At 38.7% G+C, this 25,069-nt stretch overlaps 1 protein-coding gene across 2 annotated transcripts in view; it reads right to left on the reverse strand.

Moving 5' to 3' along the window:
- actn4 (actinin, alpha 4) overlaps positions 1-25,069 on the reverse strand; it is a 47,911-nt gene that overhangs the window by 5,555 nt on the left and 17,287 nt on the right. Inside the window, exons 2-15 of one of the 2 annotated variants that reach the window (XM_079392556.1) lie at positions 9,652-9,766; positions 9,363-9,482; positions 8,358-8,444; positions 8,131-8,218; positions 7,670-7,748; positions 6,869-6,950; positions 4,041-4,126; positions 1,961-2,053; positions 1,552-1,782; positions 1,256-1,403; positions 907-1,057; positions 698-806; positions 475-615; positions 97-279 (exon numbers count right to left, since the gene is read on the reverse strand). In XM_079392556.1, coding sequence (XP_079248682.1) covers positions 97-279; positions 475-615; positions 698-806; positions 907-1,057; positions 1,256-1,403; positions 1,552-1,782; positions 1,961-2,053; positions 4,041-4,126; positions 6,869-6,950; positions 7,670-7,748; positions 8,131-8,218; positions 8,358-8,444; positions 9,363-9,482; positions 9,652-9,766 — 1,713 coding nt within the window. Of the gene's footprint in view, positions 1-96; positions 280-474; positions 616-697; positions 807-906; positions 1,058-1,255; positions 1,404-1,551; positions 1,783-1,960; positions 2,054-4,040; positions 4,127-4,462; positions 4,549-6,868; positions 6,951-7,669; positions 7,749-8,130; positions 8,219-8,357; positions 8,445-9,362; positions 9,483-9,651; positions 9,767-25,069 lie in introns of both variants that reach the window. The other variant, XM_079392555.1, reaches the window with a different exon arrangement.

Here is a 25,069-nt window from a genome sequence, read left to right on the forward strand (position 1 = left end):
TGACACAAGATAACAACAATTGCAATCACAATTGTAAAACTACACCCACACACCTGAAGGAAGCCATGTCTCATTCACAATACAAACAGATCTCACCTTCTCCCACTTCTTGTCAATGCTCTGCGGGGTGATGGAGGTGTAAGGATTGTTTCCAGCCAGTTTGATGCCATTGTACTGTGCGATTTTCTGAACTTCAGCCTGGATGGCCTGGATAGATTCCCGCTCTTTATTTGCCTCTGGAAGAGTTGATTTGAACTGGTCATGAGCCGTTATCAGTCCCTACAGAAAGAGAAAGTGAAAGAAGTTAGGGTAAGGATTCCATCCTTCCCATCCTGGATTGCATCCAGCTTTTTATTGTTCCCTTCACCTCGTTCTAAAACTGACCATCCAGAGGTGCTAGCAACGAAACAAGGAACTCCATTTCAAAGGTGAAGCCAGATGGAAAGATTACGAATACAAAACATTTTGCGGTACCTGGATCTCCTCGATGTTGTGTACAATGAACATGTCCTGAAGGTCCTCCATGGCTCCCTCCATCCAGTTGTTGAATGGTGCTGCTCTCTTGGCATACTCCAGGTAAAGCTCATCAATAGACTCCAGCTGTTTCTCTGTTCTCTGTAGACCAGATGCACACACAGTCAGCATGACAACACGTATAAATATGCCAGAAAGTGACTCTCAGAGAAAGCATGCGTACCTCGAGAGATTCTCTGCGATTCTGTGTGAGGGAACCCAGAGCATCCCATTGCTCACAGATCTTCTGACAGCGTGCATTAACGCTAGGTGAGTCATAGTAGTCCAGCTCACTATAATACATACAGAAGAGTTTGAATACTTTCTCAACTTCCTTCTCTTACAGCCTAATTTTTGTATTTGATTAATTAGCCCTCCCTGTTGTTTTCTCACTTGAGCTCCTGTGCAATGGCAGCAATCTGCTCCACTCTGTCCTGGTGGGCAGCAAGGTCACTTTCGAATGCCTCATGCTTCTTCAGGAGAGCTTTGATCTCAGACAGAGATGCGGTCTCATAGTCCTTCTGTGTTAGCATGGCCTCCTTACCTACACACAAACAAACAAGATCGATTTAGATCTATGTAGATTTTAGATCACATGGCTAAACCTCAAGACTTCTTTTTGGCTGACAAGGCTCTTGTCATCAAGGAGCAGCCTGTCATTGCATACTGAGAGCGATTGGTGAATTAACGTAAATAACTGTCAAAAGCATCAGTAAGTTCAGCTGTAGTTTCTGATCCATACCATCTGTCCAGCTTTCATGGATGGCTGCTTTCTGGCGGAACTTTTCTGCAAGATGGTCAAGTCTCTCCAAACGACGGATCTCATTCAGTAGCCACTCTTCATAGCCTTTCTCGGCCCCTTCCAGTTTATGCCATGCACCATTAATGTCCTAGAGGGAAAGCAAGAACTTGTCAGCCAAATGCCTTGCCAATGGTTCAAGAACAGAGGTTGAGAATGAACAGTCATAAGTTTCATCACAGTGATAAAGCAAAAAGACTTATGAATTGAATTGTACATGTACTATACATGTTTCTTACCGACACCATGCGTCCCTCAGATGGCATAAAGGCTGGTCGGTTGCTCAGACGGAGTTTGGTCTGCAATGTGTTGAAGTTAATCTCTAACTGACACTTCTCCTGAACTTTGGGTGGTTTGTGAACACGGCGGTAATCGCGGAAATCTTCCAATTTCTGCTGCATTTCTGTCATGGTTTTCTCTGGAGCACGGTTTTCCAACCATGGGATTGTCCTACGAATCCACTCCAACAGCTGTAAGAAAAAAGCATGCAATAAAGAAATGAATAGAGGATCAACATAAAACACATTCTCCTCTCTAACATACGGAGACATTCAAAGTATAACACTCTGGGTAGTTTGTCTAGAAATAGATATACTTTTAAACATTACTATGTCTACTTAAATCACAAAAACAACGACTTAAACTCACATCGCTGGCCAGTTTTTCATAGTCCTCCATCAGGTGCTCGTTCTCCTGATTGACCGCCAACACCTTGCAAATACGATTGGCTGCTGTTTCAGCCTATCACAGAAGAGGATAGTTAACAATTGTATTACATCTCACATCTTTCCAATTATGAAAGTCTATCCATACATTAAAAAATAAAATAAAAAAACATTGAACAACACACTGTTTACTACACAAATATATAGTGTATACCATATGTTTTTATTACAGTATACACCATACACTTCTATTAAGAAGTATGACAAATCTGTGTTTAGAACTGTAAATGTCAAGATGCTGCTTTAGTTTATATAAAGTATTTATTGTTTTTTGTGGTTTGGTGGGTTGAGCCAAAAATGCCTCAATATTACATTCAAACACACGCAAATGATGTATTGAGCACACAAAGAAACAAAACTCCCAAGTGTTGTAAGTTAATGTGCTATACACACAATAACATGCGTAAAAACTAGTTAAATTAAAAATTAAATATTAATATTACATACTTCACTTGTAAGCTGTCTTTTATACTAATTGACGTTTCATGCAAACACCAAAATGTTAGTTTCAAAAATGTGTGGTCAAGCTGAAAATCCCACATGCCATTTGTAAAATCAAATCTGCATTCTCAATTTTTATACCACCACTGGAGGATCTCTTCAGGGTTCTCTACAGCATTAACTAACGCTGAAACACAGAAAGTGTTCAAAACGCTTGTGTAAAATGCTAAAGCACATTTAAACAACTATGAGGCTTCTTCTTTAAATGGAAAACACATATCTAGCATATGCAGCATCAAAACCTTACAGAAAATTGCTGCCCAATGTAAAGGTGGGCTTAACATTAATAAGAAAGCATAATACATGTGCTTGTGTCGATAGGTAACACAGAACACCTAAGAATCAAAACAGCATACTTAGTGTTTTAAATGTGAGCTATACTGTGAATTGCATTATGATTTTCATATTTACATGCAACACTGTCCTCAACTGTTACAAACTTTATCACTGAGTGCAAATATGAAACATCAAACAATGAAATTCACATTTGCAGCATTTAAAGAAAGTTGTGATAGACCAGTACACCCATTAAGGACATTAAATGACTGCAGAACCCTTTTAGAAAATAAGTGCCATATATAGTAAAGGGTGAGGGCAATGGTTTGGGTGTAGTGAAGCCCAAAGCTGTGATGAATCAAAACTAGTCAGTGGCCTTAACTCAAGTCACTTTCACACCTGGTTCAGTTGGATTGGTTTTTGGTGCAGGTTATAAATAGGATTACCAATTGGCTACAAATCTGCCATTCCCATAGTCAAGTCAAGTCACCTTTATTTATATAGCGCTTTTAACAATACAAATTAATACTGATTTTTGACTTTCATGAGCTGTAAGCTCTAATCAAAATTAAAACAAAAAAAACTTTTGAAGTGTTTTACTTTACATGTAATGAATCTAAAATATATTAGTTTCACTTTTTGAAATACGTTAGAAAAAAAACTTTCACCATATACTAATTTTCTGAGATGCACCTGTAGTGCGTCAATAATGTAAATCTTTTGACATTTACATTATACCATAATTATTGACATTATTTCCATAATTACAACTAGATTCTTCTTTCCTCATTAAAGACTCAATATTTGACTCCAAGTATAAGAGTATTGGAATAAAGCAATGGATCATGAGAACAAGGCATCCATCTGGTGGTTTGTTTGAAATATCTAATCCATAACAAATCAGTGCCATATGGCGAGTCAACCGGGTAGGAAAACCCAGACAGAATAAAAATTATTTTCATATGACTTGGTTACATTTGTGTACATTATTGTGAGGAGAGCAAATACAATCATTTTTAAACTAGCTAACCTAATATTGCTGTATTAACATAATTGTGCAAAAATGTATACAAGCTATACAGCGCCATAGGAAACATTTACAGTTAGTCCTTTGATGTTGCAGCAGTTCTGCTTGGAGCAAAATACAACGAACCAAGATGAGAAACCAGGAATGAAGGCACCTTAAGAGTTTCAAGGGCAGCAGTCAGGGGTCAAAGGTTTCTCACCTTCTGAGCACCTGAGAAGGCGTGATAGAAACAGGAGACGTAGGTCATAATAGCCTTCTCATCCGGCCGCAGAGTGCCCACGATATCTATAGCAAAGCCAGCGAAAAAAGAGAGAGAGAAAGAGACAGTAGTGAAGCAAAGCAACCCAAAGCCTGTGTGGTTCCCCACCGAAAGAGGAGGGGATGGTTATGCATTTTATGGGCTCCCCATTCAAAGGGAAATGGGGTTTGGAGTCCAGCGTTATAACCCTAGCAACCCGCAAAGTGAGAGAAAGAGACAATTTGCTGTTGAGAAAAGAGTCGTAGGCCAGGGGAGGACGGGTTAAAACATCAGCGCCCCTCTTTGGTAATTCCAGTACTGATGGAAAAAGCCATGCTGAAGAGGAGGTGATGAGGGGTCAAGGGTTAGGGGTCATGGGGTACCTTCTGGGCTCCAGAAAAGGCATGGTAGAAACTGGACACATAGGTCATTATGGCTTTCTCATCTGGACGTGCTGTGTTCACAATGTCTGCAGGGAAACAAGAGTTATACACACACATGCACATACAGGAACGCAGAAGGGACTCAAACACACACTCGTTAACATACACACAACAACTGCCAAAACTCAATTCACTGGTGATGACCAAGAACATACTTTTGAGTATGTAGTAAGGCAGTATGCCAGGTTTTAGGCACTACATCACCGACTTGCGTCTTGATGCCACAGATCCATTCGCTCAGCACTTGAATTTGTATGTGAGCATTAGTGTCTAGCTAAAGTCATTACTACTAAAACTGTCCGTGCCTGAATATAGCTTTCCCTGCTGTATAGTATGCTTAAGCAGTATGTCAAATGAATAGTATTCATAATATTCGCTCAAAAAGCAAGTACAGATACAGATTCAGACAATCCACTGGAGACGATAGCCGCGTTTACACCGTCACGCCAAAAGCAGGCATGCTAGTGCGTGCCAGGGCCGGTCACATTTCTACTGTCACTTCCGGGGCTTGATCATGCCTCGTTAGTGCTTCCTCAGGGCCAACTGGGGTTAGAGGAGTAGTTAATATGAACAAAGGCGGAGTTCCTTTCTCCGTGTCTGGAGAGCGTCAGCACCGTGGATCATTTCATAAAGTTAACAGCTATAGCACCAGCATTATAGGCTTCTAAAATAATTTTAGCTCAAAACTCACTTTCAGACAGCAGCGAGTGTTTGGAATAACTTCTGTTTGAGATCCAATGTCTTAAGTCTCATATATGCTCTGCGCATGTCATAAAAATATAATCATGTTTTTTGTTCGGGAGCTCCCTCTGCTACTCAGGTCGTATTTTTGATGGGAAAAAATATAGAAATTATTCTATTATTTTTAAATGTGATGTATACTGTGACTACAAATAAACAGAAACAGACTCAACTGAATAAGTAGAGTATGTGTTCTCTTTCTTTTGTGAAATAACGGTTCATACCGCTTTATTTCTGTGAGATTACATTTTCAATCCTGATAAATTAATTCATTATCATCAATGCATCACTTATTTGTAAAACACTGATGCTTTTGGATTTAAATCTTGAACAAAACATGCAAACAAACGGCCGCTCTTATGTTCGTTTGTGATCGCACTAGTTCCAGTGATTTATTTTCTAACTTCTCTTTGTTAGTGAAATGATGGGGAAGTGTGACGTTGTTCCTGAGAGGCGTGTAAAGGGTGGGTTTTAGTGAAGCGCTGCAGAGCTTCTGGCCCGACGGTGGAAACGCATCATGACTTTGGGCTCGGTGCTACAGGTCCGAGGCTATTAGCCCTGCCTGGCCCTTTTAAAGGCTCGCACTGGCCCGACAGTGGAAAAGCAGCTAATGTACCATCCAAGCACTTTTCGCATACTATTTTTGACATACTAGGATTTTGGATATGCCAATTCTGAGGTCACATACTATTTAGGTTGGATAGTATGGTAATAGGGAATTAATTATCCTCTAATCAGAAACAGTATACCATCCAGGCACTTTCTGCATATTTTCTTGCACTGTGATTTGGGGTGCACTAATTATGTCACATACTACTACAGATGGATAGCATGCAAGATGGGATTGAGAAATAGTATACACTCCAGGTACGTTTAGCATACTATTTTGATGCACCATGATTTGAGACATATTACAATTAGTGTGTCACATACTATTTAGGATGGATAGTTTGCAAATTGGGATTCAGTTTTCCCCTCATCAGAAATAAAACAGTAATAGCATGCAAAAAAATGTCTAGATGATATACTATGATTTAAGACACACCAATTCAAGTATCACATACAGTTTAGGATGGATAGTATGCAGGAATCAGTCCTACTCTGATCAGCAAAAGTATACACTCCAGTCACTTTTAATATACCATTCTTGATTTACTATGACTTGGGATCCACCAATTCTGATATCACAAAATCTAGAGGACGGAGAGTATGCAAACTATGATACAGGGAAACAAAACAATAGACACACACACACACACACACACATATATATATAGCACTAAAAACACTCTGGCGCAGCAGGTTCAACAGAGATCCTGGAGAAATCATGCTTGAGGGAGAAACAACGATGTCTTCTACAAACAGTGTGTCACTATGGTAACATCCCTGAGCATTAAGTGTGGGTGTTTGCACTGTCTGTGTGTGTCGGAGAGCAGGAACAACTCTTGGAAATACAGGGCATGTGCTGACATGCACAAAATGCACACTTTAATAGAGCAACTCTCTCTCCCACTCACTCACACACACTCACAAACATCATCACACAGCCAAAAGCACACTGCTAACTTCATACACAGAAACACAGGGAATGAGAACAGTTCATACCCTCTGCATCCAACATCTTGGGGATGTCGAGGTATCGCTCTGCCACTTCAAAAGCGTTGTTCAGATTGGTCACTGGGTCGTCCTGTTAACACGTAATGAAAAACAATTATTTGATCTTTTCTATAGCACTGCATTAGGAACCTGCAAAACACAGAGGAAACATCCACAGATTTCCACAAGAATCAAAATATACACAACGTCCATCACCCCTTGGCATGTTTGCTTATTAAATAATTTTACTGATTTCACTATGCTACTTTGAATGGATAGTTTGCAAATTCTCCTCTCATCAGAAATAGTATACCAAATCACGATGTACTATAATTTGGGATGCACTAATACTGCCACATACTGTTTAGTGTGGATAGTATGCAAATTGGGATTCTCCTCTCATTAGAAATAGTACAAATCAAAAATAGTATGCAGAAAGTGCCTGGATGGTATACTAAGATTTGGGACGCTCCAAATGTAATGTTGCATACTATTTAGGAAGGATAATATGTAAATTGAGATTCAATTCTCCTCTCATACAAATGGTTTACTATCCAGGCACTTTTTGCATATGAATATTTGGGACGCTAATACTTCTAATATCACAAATTTCAGCAAGAGTTAAAATGTCCATCGTTCACAAAGTTCAACCCCTTGCGTGTTTATTAAATAAATTAGCAAATTTGACTTTTTGCTGCTAATTAGTCACAGCTTCACTTTTAATCATTTCCACAGAGCTGCAAAAAATACCCACGAAATCAGTACAAAAACATTTACAGATTGCATCTGGAATTAGTACTTTTCTCTCACCTTTCTCAGCTTGTCATAATCGATGAGCTCTGGTCTGTGTCTGTGGATCAGAGCATTGAAGGCGAGACCATCCTTCCAGCTGTGGAGAAAGAGAAAAACAGGTATTTATTTCTCTCCTTTAACCAGCAGAGGGCGCCACTCAAACCACAGCTTATAAACTTTCCCCTATTTCTGCATTAATGTCACTGTGTTGGAAACCTGTTAAACTGTAACAAACTGCAGTAAAGGAACTTTGCTTGCAAAGGGACTGCGTAATTGAGATATTTCAGTTTCAAGTGCCATCTTATATTCGTCGTCTTTAGCTATCATTGATCATTTGTTTATTCAAATACATTCATAACACCGCTATATGCAAAACCCACCTTTGGGTGAACCAACAAATCAAATCCGCATAAAACACTCCTTGGATTAGTCAAATAAAGCTTGTAGATCAAAGATCAACACTAATATGCGTTTCAAACCTGATATGGAAGTTCTGTACGTTGACATTCTTGTAAGGAGCCGTCTTTCTCTGACACCAGAGCAACAATCCTTCTTTAGCGGAGGTTTCTACAGAGAGACGCAGCAGAAACAGGCCATTACTGAACAGTCATTAAGTTTGTTTGCTTTCCTTCTCTAAAGTATGTTTGATTATGCTGTGCAGAGCTGTTCCTAAAATTTCTCAAACAATATGGAGGTTAAATTATACCCTCCACTGAGATGTCCTGGATGGCGAAGCGGAGGATGATGGTCCAAATCATTCCCAGAGTCATCTTGGCGTTTCCATCCACGATTTCTACATACGCAGATACACAAAACTGTTAGACTTTGAAAGTCAAAAACTTGCTTTAAAAAAAACAACAAAAATAACAATAAGTATTATTATTATTTTTATTATTATTAATTACATATATAAACTGAACTACAAAGTATATATAATTTATTCATGCATCAGTATTATTTTAATATCATTGATATACTATTACAGTTTTTGTTAATGTTTTGAATCAGAATTTGTGTGCATATTTTTAGTTATTTTAATAACTTGTATTTTAATACAAAGCCTTTTTCAAGTTATTTTTAATCAACAAAAAAGTTTCATATTTTATTTTAGGTAATAACCATTGAGCTTTTTATTCCAGGAAATGAATTAGTTTGTTGAATTTGTTTTATGTATATATATATACTTGACAACTAAATGAAATAAAACAAGTTTTAGCTGACATTAAAATTACTGAAACTAAACCTTTACTAAAACAAAATAAAAAAAAAACTGAAAATATAATAAAAAGCTAATTCACAAAATTACAAATTTTATAAATATTATAAATTACAGGTTTGAAAAAAATATAAAAAATTATATTCAGTTATAATATTAATTTTTAGTTATTTATTAGTTAGGATGTGGTTGACACAAGAAGAATTAAGATCAGAGAGCCTGTGAGTTAAACAGATAAAAAAAAAAAAAAAAACTAGCAAATATTAAAAAAATCTTAATATATGCATTGCAAACTCTAATAACTCAAACACGGACTCAATCTCTCAGAGTCAGACACTGTGTCAGCACGAAGGAGGACCGAAAAGGTCAAACTTCCCAAACACACACGCACTCAAACATGCACAAGCCTTCTGATCTGCTGTGGGATCTTCATCTAGCAGGAAAATCTCTTTAGATACAAGAGTGAATATATAGTCTGATGTGAGGAGTTTGTACCTTCTGCGCCGATGGACACCAGTTTGACTCCTTTGCTGGCGATGAAGTCCAGCGCTTTGTTGACGTTGTTGATCTTGTGAACTCTCATCTTGCCTCTTTCAGGTTTAGGTAATCTCTCCCCTGCACAAAAACATGAGGAGTTCTCACACGCTTTCCATCGGATCAGCACAAACACAAACCCTCGGCTAAACATTAGCTCAGCGTCTCTGCAGCGTTGCGCACAGCTCTGGAAATTCACAAATGAACTCGAGGCTTCTGGGTGAATGAGGAAAGTTTGCAGCTCACTGACCTGAGATGACCTCAAGGAGCAGCATGAGTTTGAGCCCATCTCTGAAATCCTCCTCGATGTTTTCAATCTGCGTTCCCGCCTTCCGCAGGTGAGAGTTGCACCAGGCCGTGAAAGTCTAGAACAAACAAGAAATGATGTCAAAAACAGTGGAAGCAAGGCCAGGGAAACAGGAAACGGGGTGCGTTCTGCCGCGTGCTCAAGATGTTTGCTCAGGAAACGAGTGTGAAAATCAACATCTGATGCATTTAGAACATAGATGCAAGACCACTTCTGGTACAAAACAGTTCAACAAACACTGAAATATTGCATGCTTCGCTGATGAAATATGACATCTAAATGATAAGGTGAGAAGAGCTCAAATTTGACCAAATCCCCACCAAATTGACTAGTCTGGATTACCAGAGTGACCACAGCAGCTCAACATGAAGCAGCGAGAACAGAGAGACAGGAATCAGATCACACTGGGAAAGGGGTTTCTAGGCCTGCGGCCTGAAACACAAAGACGCCATTGAGTTTAGTGGATAATGAGCCCCTTCAGCACCCCCTACCCTCATACGACAGGCACCTACCCGGGACAGGCCCGCCACAAGAACAATTCAGCCTTCACACTCACACACACAAACCAGTCAGGACCTGAGCCGGACGGCCACATCCACACTGTCAACAAACCCCAGAAATACCTCTGCTCACACAGGGGCTCAGTGTGTGTGTGTGTGTGTGTGTGTGTGTGTGTGTGTAGGGAAAGCCTTGCGGGACGTCTGTGATTAGTTGGGTGTGGGTGACATCATTACATCCAAGTCAGAAGAATTACAGAGGAAGAGCCGCTACGCCACACATGCATGCATTTATGTGCCACTTTTGGCCAGAGTTATAATGAAATACACAACACTGATGCAAGCACTTCACAAACACATGGATACATCACGCTTGCCTTGCATACTGCCCATTCTGACTCCAAATATAAAATAATCAAAATCTAAAAAAAAAAAAAAAAAAAAATCAAGTAAATCTAAATATAACTAATAAATCAATATTTGGGAAATTAAATGTAGGAGACAAAACTATCTGGGTTGAAGTGAACTGCCACTCCCTGCTCAAGACGTTCATCACCCCACACGAACACACACTCCTGCAGCGGTGTGATTGACAGGTGAGGGTGTGGTGCGGTCACAGGAATGAGCTCAATGCACACAATGCCATTTCACAATCAGCACGAGCGACTCTCTATCCGGCCTGCTTTCAATAGCTTGCTTATGGATTTCACACTGAATTGCACTGTTATGTTCACTAATAACACTTCTTCATCACAGAATTATAAATAGGCATAAAAACTATATATCTGGAGAAAGTGTGAATGTTAGTTGCTCAGGTAAAACACACAGTACAAGTGCATGAGACACTCATCTGAAGTATCTCTGGCTCTCAGGTTGGACTCGACCTGCAAAGGTTCAGGATTATACAGACATACGAGTCGATATACAGGAAACTTCTGCAGGAATATTCACAATGGTAATAAGCGGTTTCCTCATTCTCTGCGAGATCGCCATCAGATCAGCATCATCTCCCGCTCAACGGCTGCGGAGCCAAAGAAGCTTTACACAAACTCATCAAAACCAAACCGAATCTGTGACATTTTTACACACCACCTGGCAACAGTCGGCTTTGAAACAGCATCAGTATTGTTTGTTTCCAGAGTTTTTCGGCTGTAAAACAGGCTCATCCAGTAGGTGGTGATACAGAAAAAAAAAAACACTTATCTACAAATAACTGAGCAAAACGAAGATGTTAAATCACAGCAAACTTCAAAAGCGGCCTCAAGATGACTTCAAATAAAACAATTTATTAAAAATTTTTTTTTTTTAATTAATTAACTAAAAATCAAGATTCAATCATATTGCATATTTTAAAATCATGCCCTTAACAGCTATCACTTATTTAATAAATAAAACCTGCATTTATGAGGTAATTTAAAAAGTGTATTTTCTAGACCTGAGATGGAAACTTAGTCAACTAGGCCTAAATACAAAAAACCTTAAAATAATTATATATACTACATAGACATTTAATTTTGTTTTACTGAAAACAGAAAAACTAATTCAAAATGCTAACAAAAAAAAAAAAAAACTAATAGTATAGCAAAGATAGTTAAAAAAAAAAAAAAAAACTCAATGAATATAAAATAATGAAATATTGTAATTTTGTACAAGTTACATCACCTTCTAAACATGGAGTAAAAAATTAAAAAAGGTAAATCATGAACCAGAAAAGCCATGTCTTACATACTTAAGCTTTTCTTTTGCTAATTTTTTTCAGACCTGCAAACAAGCACAGAAAAACTGGCTTGTACTTTTACAGTTATATTGTAAAATACAATGAATATGATTTTTTTTCTTAAATATTTAGAGTAATTTTCATAATTTTTTTAAATGCTGTATTGAGTAATAATAATAATAATAATAATAATAATAATATTTTGATAAATAAATGTCAACATTTTGGCCTTTTTTTTTGCTCATCTTATTCAGAGCTTCAAACAAGCCCAGAAACCCTGGAGCTAAAAATAAGCTATCGACACCGTTTGTAACCTGAATAACAACGTATCTGGTTAAATGGCAAAAAGAAACACGTCTGTGTTTGTTTATGTGCTTGTGTGTAGAGTATGATTCAATCCTTACTACAGTCCCCATCTAGAAATGAGCTTCGATTGAAATGTGTCTGCATCTGTGAAATAGAAGGCAACATAAAGTGAATGAAGAGCTGACTGAAGAATGCAGGACAGGAGTGTCTGACTCAGGAAGAGTTCGCAGAGGAATTGAAATCATCCCAATATCGCAGCAGAGTGATGTTAAGAATGCCAGACATGGTTGTCACGCACAGAGAGAAGCTGTTCAAACAAATGAAGTGTGTTTGTATTAAGAGCGAGAGTGAGAACACGGCCGAAAGTGAAGAGACGTGAGACAATGCGAAGACTCCAGTGCATGCATTCTCAAGGGCAAACGCCTCCACCTGAGCAGAGGATCCAGTTTACTGCATCACGTGACAGACTCATAGCAACTAATGATGTTCAAAGAGAGCTGATCTCCAACACATGAGGGATGCATAAGGGAGACTGAACTATTTTTAACTTGACGTGTCATCTGAAAAACAACACTCGGCGAGAAGCGACATCAGTCTGCATGTGTGCACTAATCTGTGGTTTTCTTTAAATGCTGGTTTGTATGATGACTGTTCTGACACTCCTTGCTGAGGTTTGAGTTTTTAAGATGACACACCTGGAGTCTGACGATAATAGAACTGAAACGGTGTTATTATTAACTTTAAAAAAAAAAAATTAAAAAACACTATTTCAGTTAATTGTGAATCCAAAATCTCATTTTCAATCAGCTTAAGCACTAACTTTGCTAAAACAAAAACTGAAATAATTACAGATACTAGTAAAAGCTAAACAGACATATTAAACAAAACTAATTAAATGTAATTAAAATGACCAAATCACAACAAATTGACTGACTAAAAATTTAAATGAAAACAACATAAAAACTAAGTAATAATATAAAATAAAGATAAATAAAATAAAGATTATATATATATATATATATATATATATATATATATAATATAATATGTGTTTTTTTTATATTAAAATTTATTTATTTTTTACTTTTTTTTATATATTTTAGTGAGCTTACAATAGCAGTAGTAAAACTCAAATTTAAATAATCACTAAAAACTAAACTGGTATTAAACAAAAAATGTGTAAAAACAACAAAATTACCAAAACTAACTAAAATGAAAATATCAACATTCAAATGAATTCAACAAATACTAAAGTAATGATACTAAAATAACACTGGCTTGAAAAGTGTTGTTTTAAAGAGGATGAATTTAGGGTTAACTTCTGATAGAAAGATCAAGCTGTCTGCATGATTACATGTACAATAAATCCCTCTGATCAGAACGAACTTTGAGCTAGAAAAAGGAAAGAAACTGAAAAATACAAACAAATTGCACAAGTGATCAAACTTCATGCCGAAATAGTTTCAGTGATTAATGTGTAAGTCACTGAGAGGGAAGCACTCCTGGTGGAATAAAAAGTCATAACCGAGAGTGACATCATTGCTCCAGTCTTAAAGGGACAGTTCACCCAAAAATCAACATTCTGCCATTTAAGGAAATTTTACACGAGGGTGAATAAATGATCGTAGAAATGTCATTTTTGGGTGAACTGGCGCTTTAACTCACAAAAAAGACGGGAAGGAAGGTCCTGTCAAAAAAACATTCCACTGCCCAAAGGAAATGAGCTTTACAACCGTTTTTGGGTGTAGATGGACAGGAAGTAGGGGACTCGGAAATTAAGTCATTAAGAACATCTCGTTCTTCAGATTCACAAATAACATTTTGTTGAAAATGTACACACCCTCAGGTCATCCAAGATGTAGATGAGCTTGTTTCTTCACCAGATGTGGAGAAATGTATCATTCCATTACCTGCTCACCAATACAGTGAATGGGTGCCGTCAGAATAAGAGCCAAACTGCTGATAAAAACATCACAATAATCCACACCACTCCAGTCCATCAGTTAACATCTAAAGGCAAAACTGCGTGTTTGTCCATCAGTAAGACATTTTTAATGTTAAACCGTTGCTTCAGGCTAAGATATGAGTCCATAATCCATAATAGCACTTCCTCTAGTGGAAAAAGTCCATCTCTTGTCCCACCCACATATTTGTCTTCAACTGTTTTTCCTTATAAACGGTGCTTGATCTGTGCAGATTTCTCTCCTGATTGAGACAGTTTTTCACTGGAGAAAGCAATATTATAGATAGAAGACTCATATTTTAGCTTAAAGCAATGGATTGAAGTTTGGCTCACTGTATTGTATTTTGATAAAGTACCAACTGCGCTGTCAAGTTAGCAATGCTGGAACTGATGTGTGGTTTTTTTTGTTTGTGCGCGCGATCACTTCAACTGTTTCCTTATACTAGCAGAATCAACTCTAAACACTGTCTTCACTCTATAATGGTCTGCTTTTATTTGTGTACACGCACAATGAAAACAAAACAGATTTTATATATAAAAATATATGACATGTAATATTTAGTATTTTCACATCTAGAAAGAAAACAAATTGTAATTGAATTACTGTCTGTTCAAAATAAATGAAAAGAAACTGAGCATAGTAGATTTTTTTTTTCCCTGTTGTACCGAAATCGTATCGAACCGTGACCCCCGAATCGAGGTACGTACCGAACCGTGACATCTGTGTACCATGTCACCCCTAGTAACTAATAAGGCAACCAACAGGAGTCAACAACAGATAGACTGACAAAATGCAGCCCTGTCTTTCCCATTTCAACATCTCTGCCCATTTAAACCCAGTGGCTCCCTCAGTTTTGGCTAATTTAAAGTGCAAAACATGCTCTGTGCGTTTCAGCTCTTGTGGCGGACCAGAGCTTCACTAGCGCTGACTCACAAGCGCAAAGCGCAAAAAAGCAACTCTATCTGAAGGCTGCTTTCACTAAGGAAAGTGAGTCGGGTCGGATTAAACTGAGACCTCACAGGGACACAGGAAATCCAGTCTGCCAACAGGGTCATCCGACAGAGACAAAAACACAGAAAACACAACCACCTGTAGCTACTAGCTAGTGACTGTGCATCAGATCAAGATAGCAACAGGTAATTCTGTCACAAAGTACTGCAGGCATAGTATTACAGGTTTGAAATACACCTCGGTGGGTTTCTGAGTGCTCGGAAACAGGCTAAATTAAATGAAGTTGTTTGTCATCTACCACACACTGACCAGAAATGGAAAGAAAAACCAGAACCATATCAGGCCACGGCTGAGAATAATACAGAAACACATAAACTGTGATACTGCGACTCGCCCTGCGTTCTCTCTGACTCTGGCTCAAAGGTCAACCAAGACCAACCCGGCCTGTCAGCAGACAGGAGAGCAGATCTTTCCTGCCAGGAGGAATCGGATTTCTTGTTTGGTAACTGGAGCAGCCACTGCAGAGACTGTCTCTCTGGTCTGACAGACTTTAGCTGTTATTATATTGTGTATTAGAGCACAAATAGAACGATGCAGTGACCAGTCAGCATCCCGGACTGGAATAATCTGCTTTAGAATATAAGATAGTATCAAACTGCGGTAATAGGCCAGCATGATTTTTTAAAAAGCTTCAGGTTTGCTATTGTTGCTTGTAGGGCTCTAAATTTGGTCAGAAATTGTGATAATAAATAAGGCTATAAAATACAATAATAATTTTTATAACAATTACTACTACTACTACTGTCTAAAAATATATATATATATATATATATATATATATATATATATTTGTGTATATATACACACACACACGTACAACTTTAAAATTTCAAAACTAATATTTAATTAAAAAAATATATTTTAATTTCACAGTACAAATTTAAATTTACAATACTAATGTTTGGGAAAGTGGTTGGAACAGGTTGCGTTTTCCAGATTCTGTGGTTATCAATTTGGCTAACAATAATAATAAAAATAATAATTATAACAATTATTATTATTACTACTGAAAAACATGTTTAAAAATACAATGTCTTTCTACAGTACAACTGTAAAGATTACAATACTAACATTTATGGGTAATATTTATTTTAGATTTTCATGCATTAAACCAAACTTTTATTTTGCCTATAATCACAGGCAGCACTTTAAGTTTGTGAAGATAATTGTCACAAATTGCATATTCAAATGCATGTTACAAGTGACTCAAACTCAGAGAAAATGCAGAGATGAGTTTGTGTGGAGCAGCATTTACTGTCAAACAAACGATCCATCGGACCTGAGTAGGTATCAGTCTTTGCTTTCATCTTTCTCTACTGAAGTCCACACTGCCAACTCCTCACATTTCCACAACAAGATCAACAGCGCTCCAGACATGCGTAATCTCTTCAGAACATTTAATTCTCTCCTCTGTCCCCTTCCTCCACCTCCCACCACTTTGATAACCGCTGACGACTTTGCCTCTTTTTTCACAGACAAAACTAGAACAATCAGTAACCAGTTCTCAACTCCACAGGACCTCCAATCAACCACATCCACTGCTCTAACTCCCATCTTCTCCTTCTGTCCCCTCACCAAGGCAGAAGTATCCAAACTTCTCCTCTCCAGCCATCCTACAACATGTCCTCTCGAGATCTTTCAGGGTGGCCTGGGGAGGGGAGGTATCAAACCACATCAACTGGTCACTGGAGTTCCTCAGGGATCGGTTCTTGGGCCCCTCCTCTTCTCCACATACATTACATCACTGGGTCCCATCATACATGCACATGGCTTCTCCTATCACTGCTACGCCGATGACACACAGCTCTCTCTCTCTTTTCAACCAGATGACTCAACGGTAGCTGCACGGATCTCAGGGTGCCTGGCGAACATCTCGGCATGGATGAAAGAACATCACCTACAGCTTCTGGTCTTCCCTGCCACTCCGACTCTACAGCAGGACTTCACGATTCAGTTAGGCTCAATGATTACCCCATCAACTTCGGTCAAAAATCTTGGTGTAATCTTTGATGACCAACTGACCTTCAAAGAGCACATTGCAAAGACTGCTCGATCCTGCAGGTTTGCACTACACAACATCAGAAAGATCAGGCCCTTTCTGACAAAGCATACTGCACAACTTCTTGTCCAGGCCCTTGTCGTTTCTAGACTGGACTACCGCAATGCTCTTCTGGCTGGTCTGCCATCAAACACAATTAAACCTCTACAAATGATTCAGAATACAGCGGCACGACTGATCTTCAACGAGCCCAAAAGAGCGCATGTTACACCTCTTACATCTCCTTGCACTGGCTACCAGTGGCAGCTCGCATCAAGTTCAAGACACTGATGCTTGCATACAGAACGACCACAGGCTCAGCACCCTCCTACTTCCACTCACTATTACGAACCTACATCCCCCTCCAGAAGTCTGAGATCTGCTAGTGAGCGACGCCTTGTGGTACCATCACAGAGAGGCTCAAAATCACTCTCCAGAACATTCTCGTTCACCATTCCTGGCCGGTGGAATAATCTTCCCACCCCTATCCGGAACGCTGGATCCCTGTCAATCTTCAAGCAACAACTGAAAACTCATCTCTTTCGGCACTACTTGACCTCATCCTAAACTCAAAAAAAAAAAAAAACTCACTCCTTCCCTCTATCTTTCTCTCCCTCCCTTACTAGCTTGTACTTATTTGAACAATGACTGAGACTTGGTGTTACGAGCACTTCCTCTGTCTGATTGCCTCTTCAAGATGAATCGCTTTTTGTATTCCCCGATTGTAAGTCGCTTTGGATAAAAGCGTCTGCCAAATGACTAAATGTAAACGTAAATGTACTGTGAACCGAGCCGCTCTGCGAAACTGAAAACACTGGATCATGAGCTGCTCACGTGTAAATGAACAATGCCACGCTCCACTCAGCGTGGAACATACAGTGCACGTTTATTTAAAGGGGTCATATTTCTTCGATTTCTTGTTTTTCTTCTCTTTAGTGTGTTATTTAGCTGTTTGTGCATGTATACAATATCTGCAGAGTTACAAAGCTCAAAGTCTCCCACAAAAGGATTTATTCTATCTAAAAGAGAAAGCTGATCCAGACCAGGCTAAAAAGCCTCATTAAAACACGCCCCTACATGTCTACGTCACGATGTGGAAATATTTGCGTAATGCCGCCCAAATGTTCATGCAAAGAAAGGCGGTGTGGTTTCAGTAACCGCAGTAGTGTTGATGCAGCCATGTCAGGGAGATGCTGTGTGTTTGTGCAAATGCAAAAGCACTTTATTTGGCCTTCCGAAAGTAGATGCAATTAGGAATCATTGGTTACAATTATTTACAACAGAACAGCACAACCCAAATGTTCGAATTTGTGCAACGTATTTTATGGACGACCGTTTGGTGACCCTAGGAGAGTACAAGGCTGGCTGTCCACAAAGGCTAGGGTTGAGCCGATAAGATGATGCCATCGTCCATCGCCGATGGCTGACAGACATCACGATGTTGAGCCGGCATCGTGATTCCCCCCTCCCGCAATTCGCCGCACCCCAATTCTGTGTTCGGAAAGAAAATTAAGTGTACAACGGAACCCCTAAAGAGAAAAAATAGCCTACGAGATGGGAGGATAAAAAAAAATATTTCAATACTTTCTCTCGCAATTATATCGTTGGGTAAATATATTGTAAATAAATTGAGGAGCATTTAAACTGCTTTCGAATGCACGCTCTCATTTTACTTTCACTTTCAAGATTCGCAATCACACAGACTATAATACGGAGCGGCAGTACTTACCATACATTTTACAAGATTAGATGTTTGTCAGTGGTGCTCAGGATCTGCAAATCATTCGGCATCGTCCTTTCAGTTATCTCTCTTTACTTTGTGTATATGGTAAGTGAACTTTTATGTAGGCTATTGTAATGTAACAGGCTAACGCTATCAGACGGCTAACCATGTCCCTTTAGTGGCTCCGTAGAAGGCGTTATTTGTTTTCCGTGCCTTTCTGAATACGGATTCACGCTTCGGGCACACCTCTAATCCCACCCCCCTATGTCATCGTCCATCACAATGTTTCACTGTAGACATCGTCCGATGTCAACCAAATTGGCATTGCCCAACCCTAACAAAGGCTATTTCTTAAAGAGAAAAAAAAAAAAAAGTCAGTTCCGACTTTGCTATGATAATCTGGCGCTTCTGAATCAACGACTGTAAGTATGTTTTGTTGTAAGTTTAAGTATTTGCTATTGACTGTTCAAATGTGGAGTTATGCACAATGTAGAGTAACGTATTGTGCGTGTGTGTTTGTGTGTGTGCGAGAGAGAGAGACATGGTCACATCACAGTGGAGTCAGCTGTCTTAACCGCAGCTTGTAAAGTAAAAAAGTAAAGTAAAGTCGTGACGTATTGTCAAGTATGGTGACCCATACTCGAAATTGGTGCTCTGCGTTTAACCCATCCAAGTCCACACACACAGCAGTGAGTAGTGAACAAATGCACACACACACACACACACCGTGAACACACACCCGGAGCAGTGGGCAGCCATGCTGCAGCGCCCGGGGAGCAGTTGGGGGTTCGGTGCCTTGCTCAAGGGCACCTCAGTCGTGGTATTGAGGGTAGAGAGAGCGCTGTACATTCACTCCCCCCACCTACAATCCCTGCCGGCCGGGGACTCGAACCCGCAACCTTTCGATTACGAGTCCGACTCTCTAACCATTAGGCCACGACTTCCCCAATTTGTGTGCAAATACATACGAGTATCATCACTGTGTCGGTCACGTGACTCCGTTCCCCATTCAGGCTTGAACTGATGGTAAAACTAACGGCCTTATTAACTGTCTTTATATTTACTTTGAAAGCTGAAGCTCGCGATTATGGTAAGGGGCGTTACATTTCCGGCTTGTGGTGTTCGGCCAATCACAACTGTGTCAGCTGGCCAATCAGAGCAAACCGCGCTTGCCGGAAGGAGGAGATTTGTAGAAAACGACGTGTTTGAGAGAGGCGGGGCATAGAGGAACTACAATAAATGTACAGTATTTGAAAAATAATGTGTTTTTTGCACATTAAAGCATGTCAACATTCTGTTACACCAAATACACAAAATAATGATCTTTAAAAATCATATGACCCCTTTAATTAAAATCATAGCCTTTGCAAACTGCTAATCGCTCTAATGCTGCAGGGACTTCTGGGATGTCCGTTGAGCGCACCAATTAGCAAAAATGCAGATTTCCCCAACGCTCGCGTCCCATCACTGGGGAACATGGAACATTTGAAACTCTGTGGATGGATGTTCATTCCTCACATTCCCCAGTGGAGAGCGAGCGACAGAAGCCCTCTGAACTCCCACTAGAGAGAGAGAGAGAGAGAGAGAAGGCCCAGCTCCTCACAGCCCACACCAGGATGGAATGTGTCTCTTCAGCACTTACATAAACACTCTCTCTCTCTGTCCCTCTCTGGGCTAATATTTACTGTGGAATGCACTAAACCAGTGTTTGGAGGGTTCTGCGGGTCAAAGCGCAGAGTCAACGGCTGCAGGTCAGAATCTGTGGCCATTCAGCATCTACACAACAACTAATCTCACTGGATCAATCAGGTTTAACTGGAGTTTTATACATTCTAAAAGAATGATGAGTGGCATTTGGCCTTGTAAAAGTTGCCAGGGTGTTGCTATGACACCGACATTGCATTACGAGTGGTTTTTAACCAAGTTGCTATGCAGTTGCTTAAGGACACCTCACACAAACAAAAAGTCTAAAATGACAGAAAAAAAGATTAATCACATAGGTTCATCTAATGGAATATCAGCGCACTGCATACTGCCAACTAAGTTTTTAAAAATGTTAAAGTTTGAGGTTCGCAATTTTCTTTTTGTTTCTGAAGTCTCTTCTGCTTACCAAGGTTGCATTTATTTGCTCAAATCAAAAATAATATTGTGAAATAGTATTACAATTTAAATGAATGGTTTTCTATTTGAATGTGTTAAAGTGTGATTTATCTCTGTGAAGCAAAGCTGAATTTTCAGCATCATTACTGCCGTTTTATTTACATTACTCCAGTTTATTTGTATAATGTTTCTCCCACACCAAGTTTTGATTTTACTTTAAATAAATAACCATTTATGCTTGTTTTACACTTGTATTTTTCAGTCCCGTTCTGAATAACGCTAAATTTAAAGGATTTTTTTGGGGGGGTTGATGGGAAATAACATACACGTATATATTGTTTGCAGTGTTTGTAAAAGTTTCACTTCCACTCTTATAAATAGATTATTAAAGCACATTTACATAAAAATACTATTTCAGTCTTTACACTTCAAAATTTGACCTTTATTTAGCCATTTCTTTCTAACTATTTGTGAAAATGACTAGCAGTTTCTAAGCGAAAGTGTTTGTACACCAATTCTGTTTTCAATTCACTCTACCAGTATTTTACATTATATCAAAATGTACTATTAAAATAAAATGTGATTTTTTACACTGATGCAACTTGTGTTTTTTTTCTCTGAATAAAGCAATTTTGACCCGGTGTGCCTTCAAAAACATTCAAAACATTTACTAAATCACTGAACAAGTATATTAAATATACTAAAATAACACTGGGCAGGCCTAGAAAGCAAGCCAGATGGAAATGCAGTCCTTTAAATACAAATCCTGCATACCCAACTCGTCTTCTACCACGCTACAACCAAACCCGCTCCCTAAGTTTGCAAAACTCTGGACTTTTGGTAGTACCTAGGATAGCAAAGTCCACTAAAGGAGGTAGAGCTTTTTCACATTTGGCTCCCAAACTCTGGAATAGCCTTCCTGATAACGTTCGGGGTTCAGACACACTCTCTCTGTTTAAATCTAGATTAAAGACACATCTCTTTAGCCAAGCATTCACATAATGCATCTTATAATCTTGTACTGCAGTTATATCTGATCAAATGTACATTATTATTATTCTTTAGCTTGGGTTGAACAAATCATTTTTGCTTAGATTGATCAGCAGCTACGCTAATTATGTCTCTATTTGTTTCTCTGTTGATTAACATCCCGTGGTAACTAGGAATGACAGAAGCTTCAGTCTGGATCCAACCCTTAAATGATCTGAGATGACCGAACACCTGAGAAAAGATGATGCCTCAGAGGACGCCAAAGCTCAGACAACATACAGAATTACCAAATTTTGCCATAAGTTAAACATATTAAGGTTCTGCAATATATAAATATATTGTGGAAACTTAATTTCCTGTAGAGCTGCTTTGCAACGATTTGTATCATAAATACAAATAGACTTGAACTCTAATCTTAAAATGTGACTATACACTGACGCAACTTGTGTCAGTGTTTTATTATCTTCAGTCAACAATGCAATTTTGACCCGGTGCGAAATTATGGTAATAGTGAACGCTTGCCTAAACAAAAACCACTAATCAGGCCACTTTTTAATGTATGCATGACTCCTAATGTGGTGTGTCATAAAGAACAGCTCAAGGGGAAAAAGTGAGAGAAAGAGAGAGAGAATGAAGTCAGACAGGTCGATCCGGTGGGCCTGGTCTCCTGGTATTGTCACTCTGAACTGCCTCTTACTGTGTCTCCTGTAATGTTCTCATGCCCTTATAAGGCAACACACGCTCAGTTCTGTGATGCAATAGGCCGCCTGAAGCCTTGCCCCCTCCTGAGCACATACACAAAAGCCACACACACACCTGATCAAAGTCGCCACACCTTTTCCGTCTCGCACCCAAAAACGCTCTCACTTCATAGAAAGGAAAGTGTGTTTTTCAAAATTGATATTCAGTCTCATTTATGTTTGTTTGTCCTTCGGGTGCAGGAATGTGAAATATGAGCCCACCCCCCTCAGCTTACAATGAAACGGCAGAAAAAAGCAGACGGAAAACAGCCACCGGAGAAACTGCTGTTCTGCCCAACTTCCTCTTCCTGTGTGAGTACATCGGCCTATACAGGACAAGACAGACAAGTATGTGCAATACGGAAAGAGACGGTTGGAGCATTCAGTCATTTCAGTAGAAATGTATGACCACACACACACACACTTCCTTTGAGTGAAATATTGTTCTCATCAACTAAATCTACACATACATTTTTAAAAGTTAAACAAATGTATACATTTCAATTAAGTATACAAGTATAACGTTTAAAAAAGGTTAAAAAACTTTTAAAAATTAAATTTTAGCTAGTTGCTACAACAGCATTTAAATTTGTCATCTAGTTTAATTACTAAAATTACTAAAAAAGAAATTAATTTCAATAAAACTAATCATGCATTAAAAAACTAAATAAAATGACAAACACAAAAAAAAACACTAAAACAAAAGGAAAAAGAAACATTTCTGTTAAGTTAAATTAATTAATTAACGTTAACTGAAATAAATGCAAACAAAACTGTCAAGGTAAGATTTCAGCTTTACATTTAGTTGAAGTTAAAGCACTAAAATAACACACAAAAAGTTCAATTAAGTTCAATTTCAGTTTTAGTGTAAAAAAAAAAACAAAAAAAACAGATTCATTAAAACCAACTAAATTTAAAGAAAGAAAAACGGTTGGACGATTCACATCTTTCTGTATTTTATTTCAGTTAGTTTCTAATGCAACAAATCCAAATTTAAAAGTACTATAATTGAAATATAAAATAAGCAAAAATAATAAAATTGTAATTAAAGGAAAATATGAAAATTCTAAATATGAACAATTACATAAAGTATGTTAAATATATTAAAATAGCACTGGGCAGGCCTACAAAGAAAGTCACTTCAGTAGGAGTGCACAAACAGAGACGTATTCCTATCATTATGGGTTCAGGCGTAATCATTTTCTACTGTACAAACTATATTTTCTATCCCCTAACCCTAAAACCCTGATTTATAAGCTTCATTTCTAAAATTGTCCCCACAAGGTCCAAATTTACTGGTATTACTATAATTGTGGGGACATTTGGTCCCTATAAAACAGTGAATACCATTACACACACACACACACACATTCCAGTGCAAACTGAGTCACTGTCTCACTCCTAAATCTGTTTCACACACATACCGATGACGACTTTTGATGGTCCATTCATCTACACTGACCGTGTTTACCCATAAAGACACACGATCGCACACACAATGACATGATTATCTTTCACAATAGGTGCGCCAAGACCTTTCTGTGCTATAAGTTACCCAACAGTGTGTACCGAATCAGTTATGGTCACACACACAGGTTTATTTTTGTGAATTGTGGGGACTGTCCATAGACTTCTATCGTTTTTATTCTGTACAAACCGTATTTTCTATTGCCCTACACCAGGAGTCGCGAACGTCTGTCCTGCAGAGTTTTGCTTCAACCCTAATCAAACACACCTGAACAAGCGAATCAAGGTCTGAAGGGTTACTAGAAAGCTACATGCAGGTGACTTTTAATTAGGGTTGGAGCTGAACTCTGCAGGGCTGCGGCTCTCCAGGACTGGAGTTCGCCACCCCTGCCCTACAGCTAAACCTACCCCTACAGGAAGCTTTGTGAATTTTACTTTCTTAAAAAAACTCATTGTGTATGATTTATAAGCCTTTTGAATTATGGGGACACTGAGAATGTTCTCATAAATCACCTTCTCCTTGTAATACCTATGTCATTATACAAATTTGTGTCCTCATGTGTCACAAAAACATGCACTCGTACACGCACGCACATGCTATAAATGAAGACATGCTTGTGTGTCAGAAGTAAACTGGACTGAGTCCATCTTTCCTGTCAGTGAAGTGGCTTTGCCCACATCTGTTTTTCCACACTTCAATCGGTTGTGTAAGTGTGTGTGTGTGTGTGTAAGAGATGTGGTGGCACACCACATCACAAAAAAAGGGATGTCATAATACCAAAATGTCAATAGTCACTACAAACAGAAT

This window comes from Barbus barbus (genome assembly GCF_936440315.1).
Source record: "Barbus barbus genome assembly, chromosome: 34".
Taxonomy (NCBI): Eukaryota; Metazoa; Chordata; class Actinopteri; order Cypriniformes; family Cyprinidae; genus Barbus; species Barbus barbus.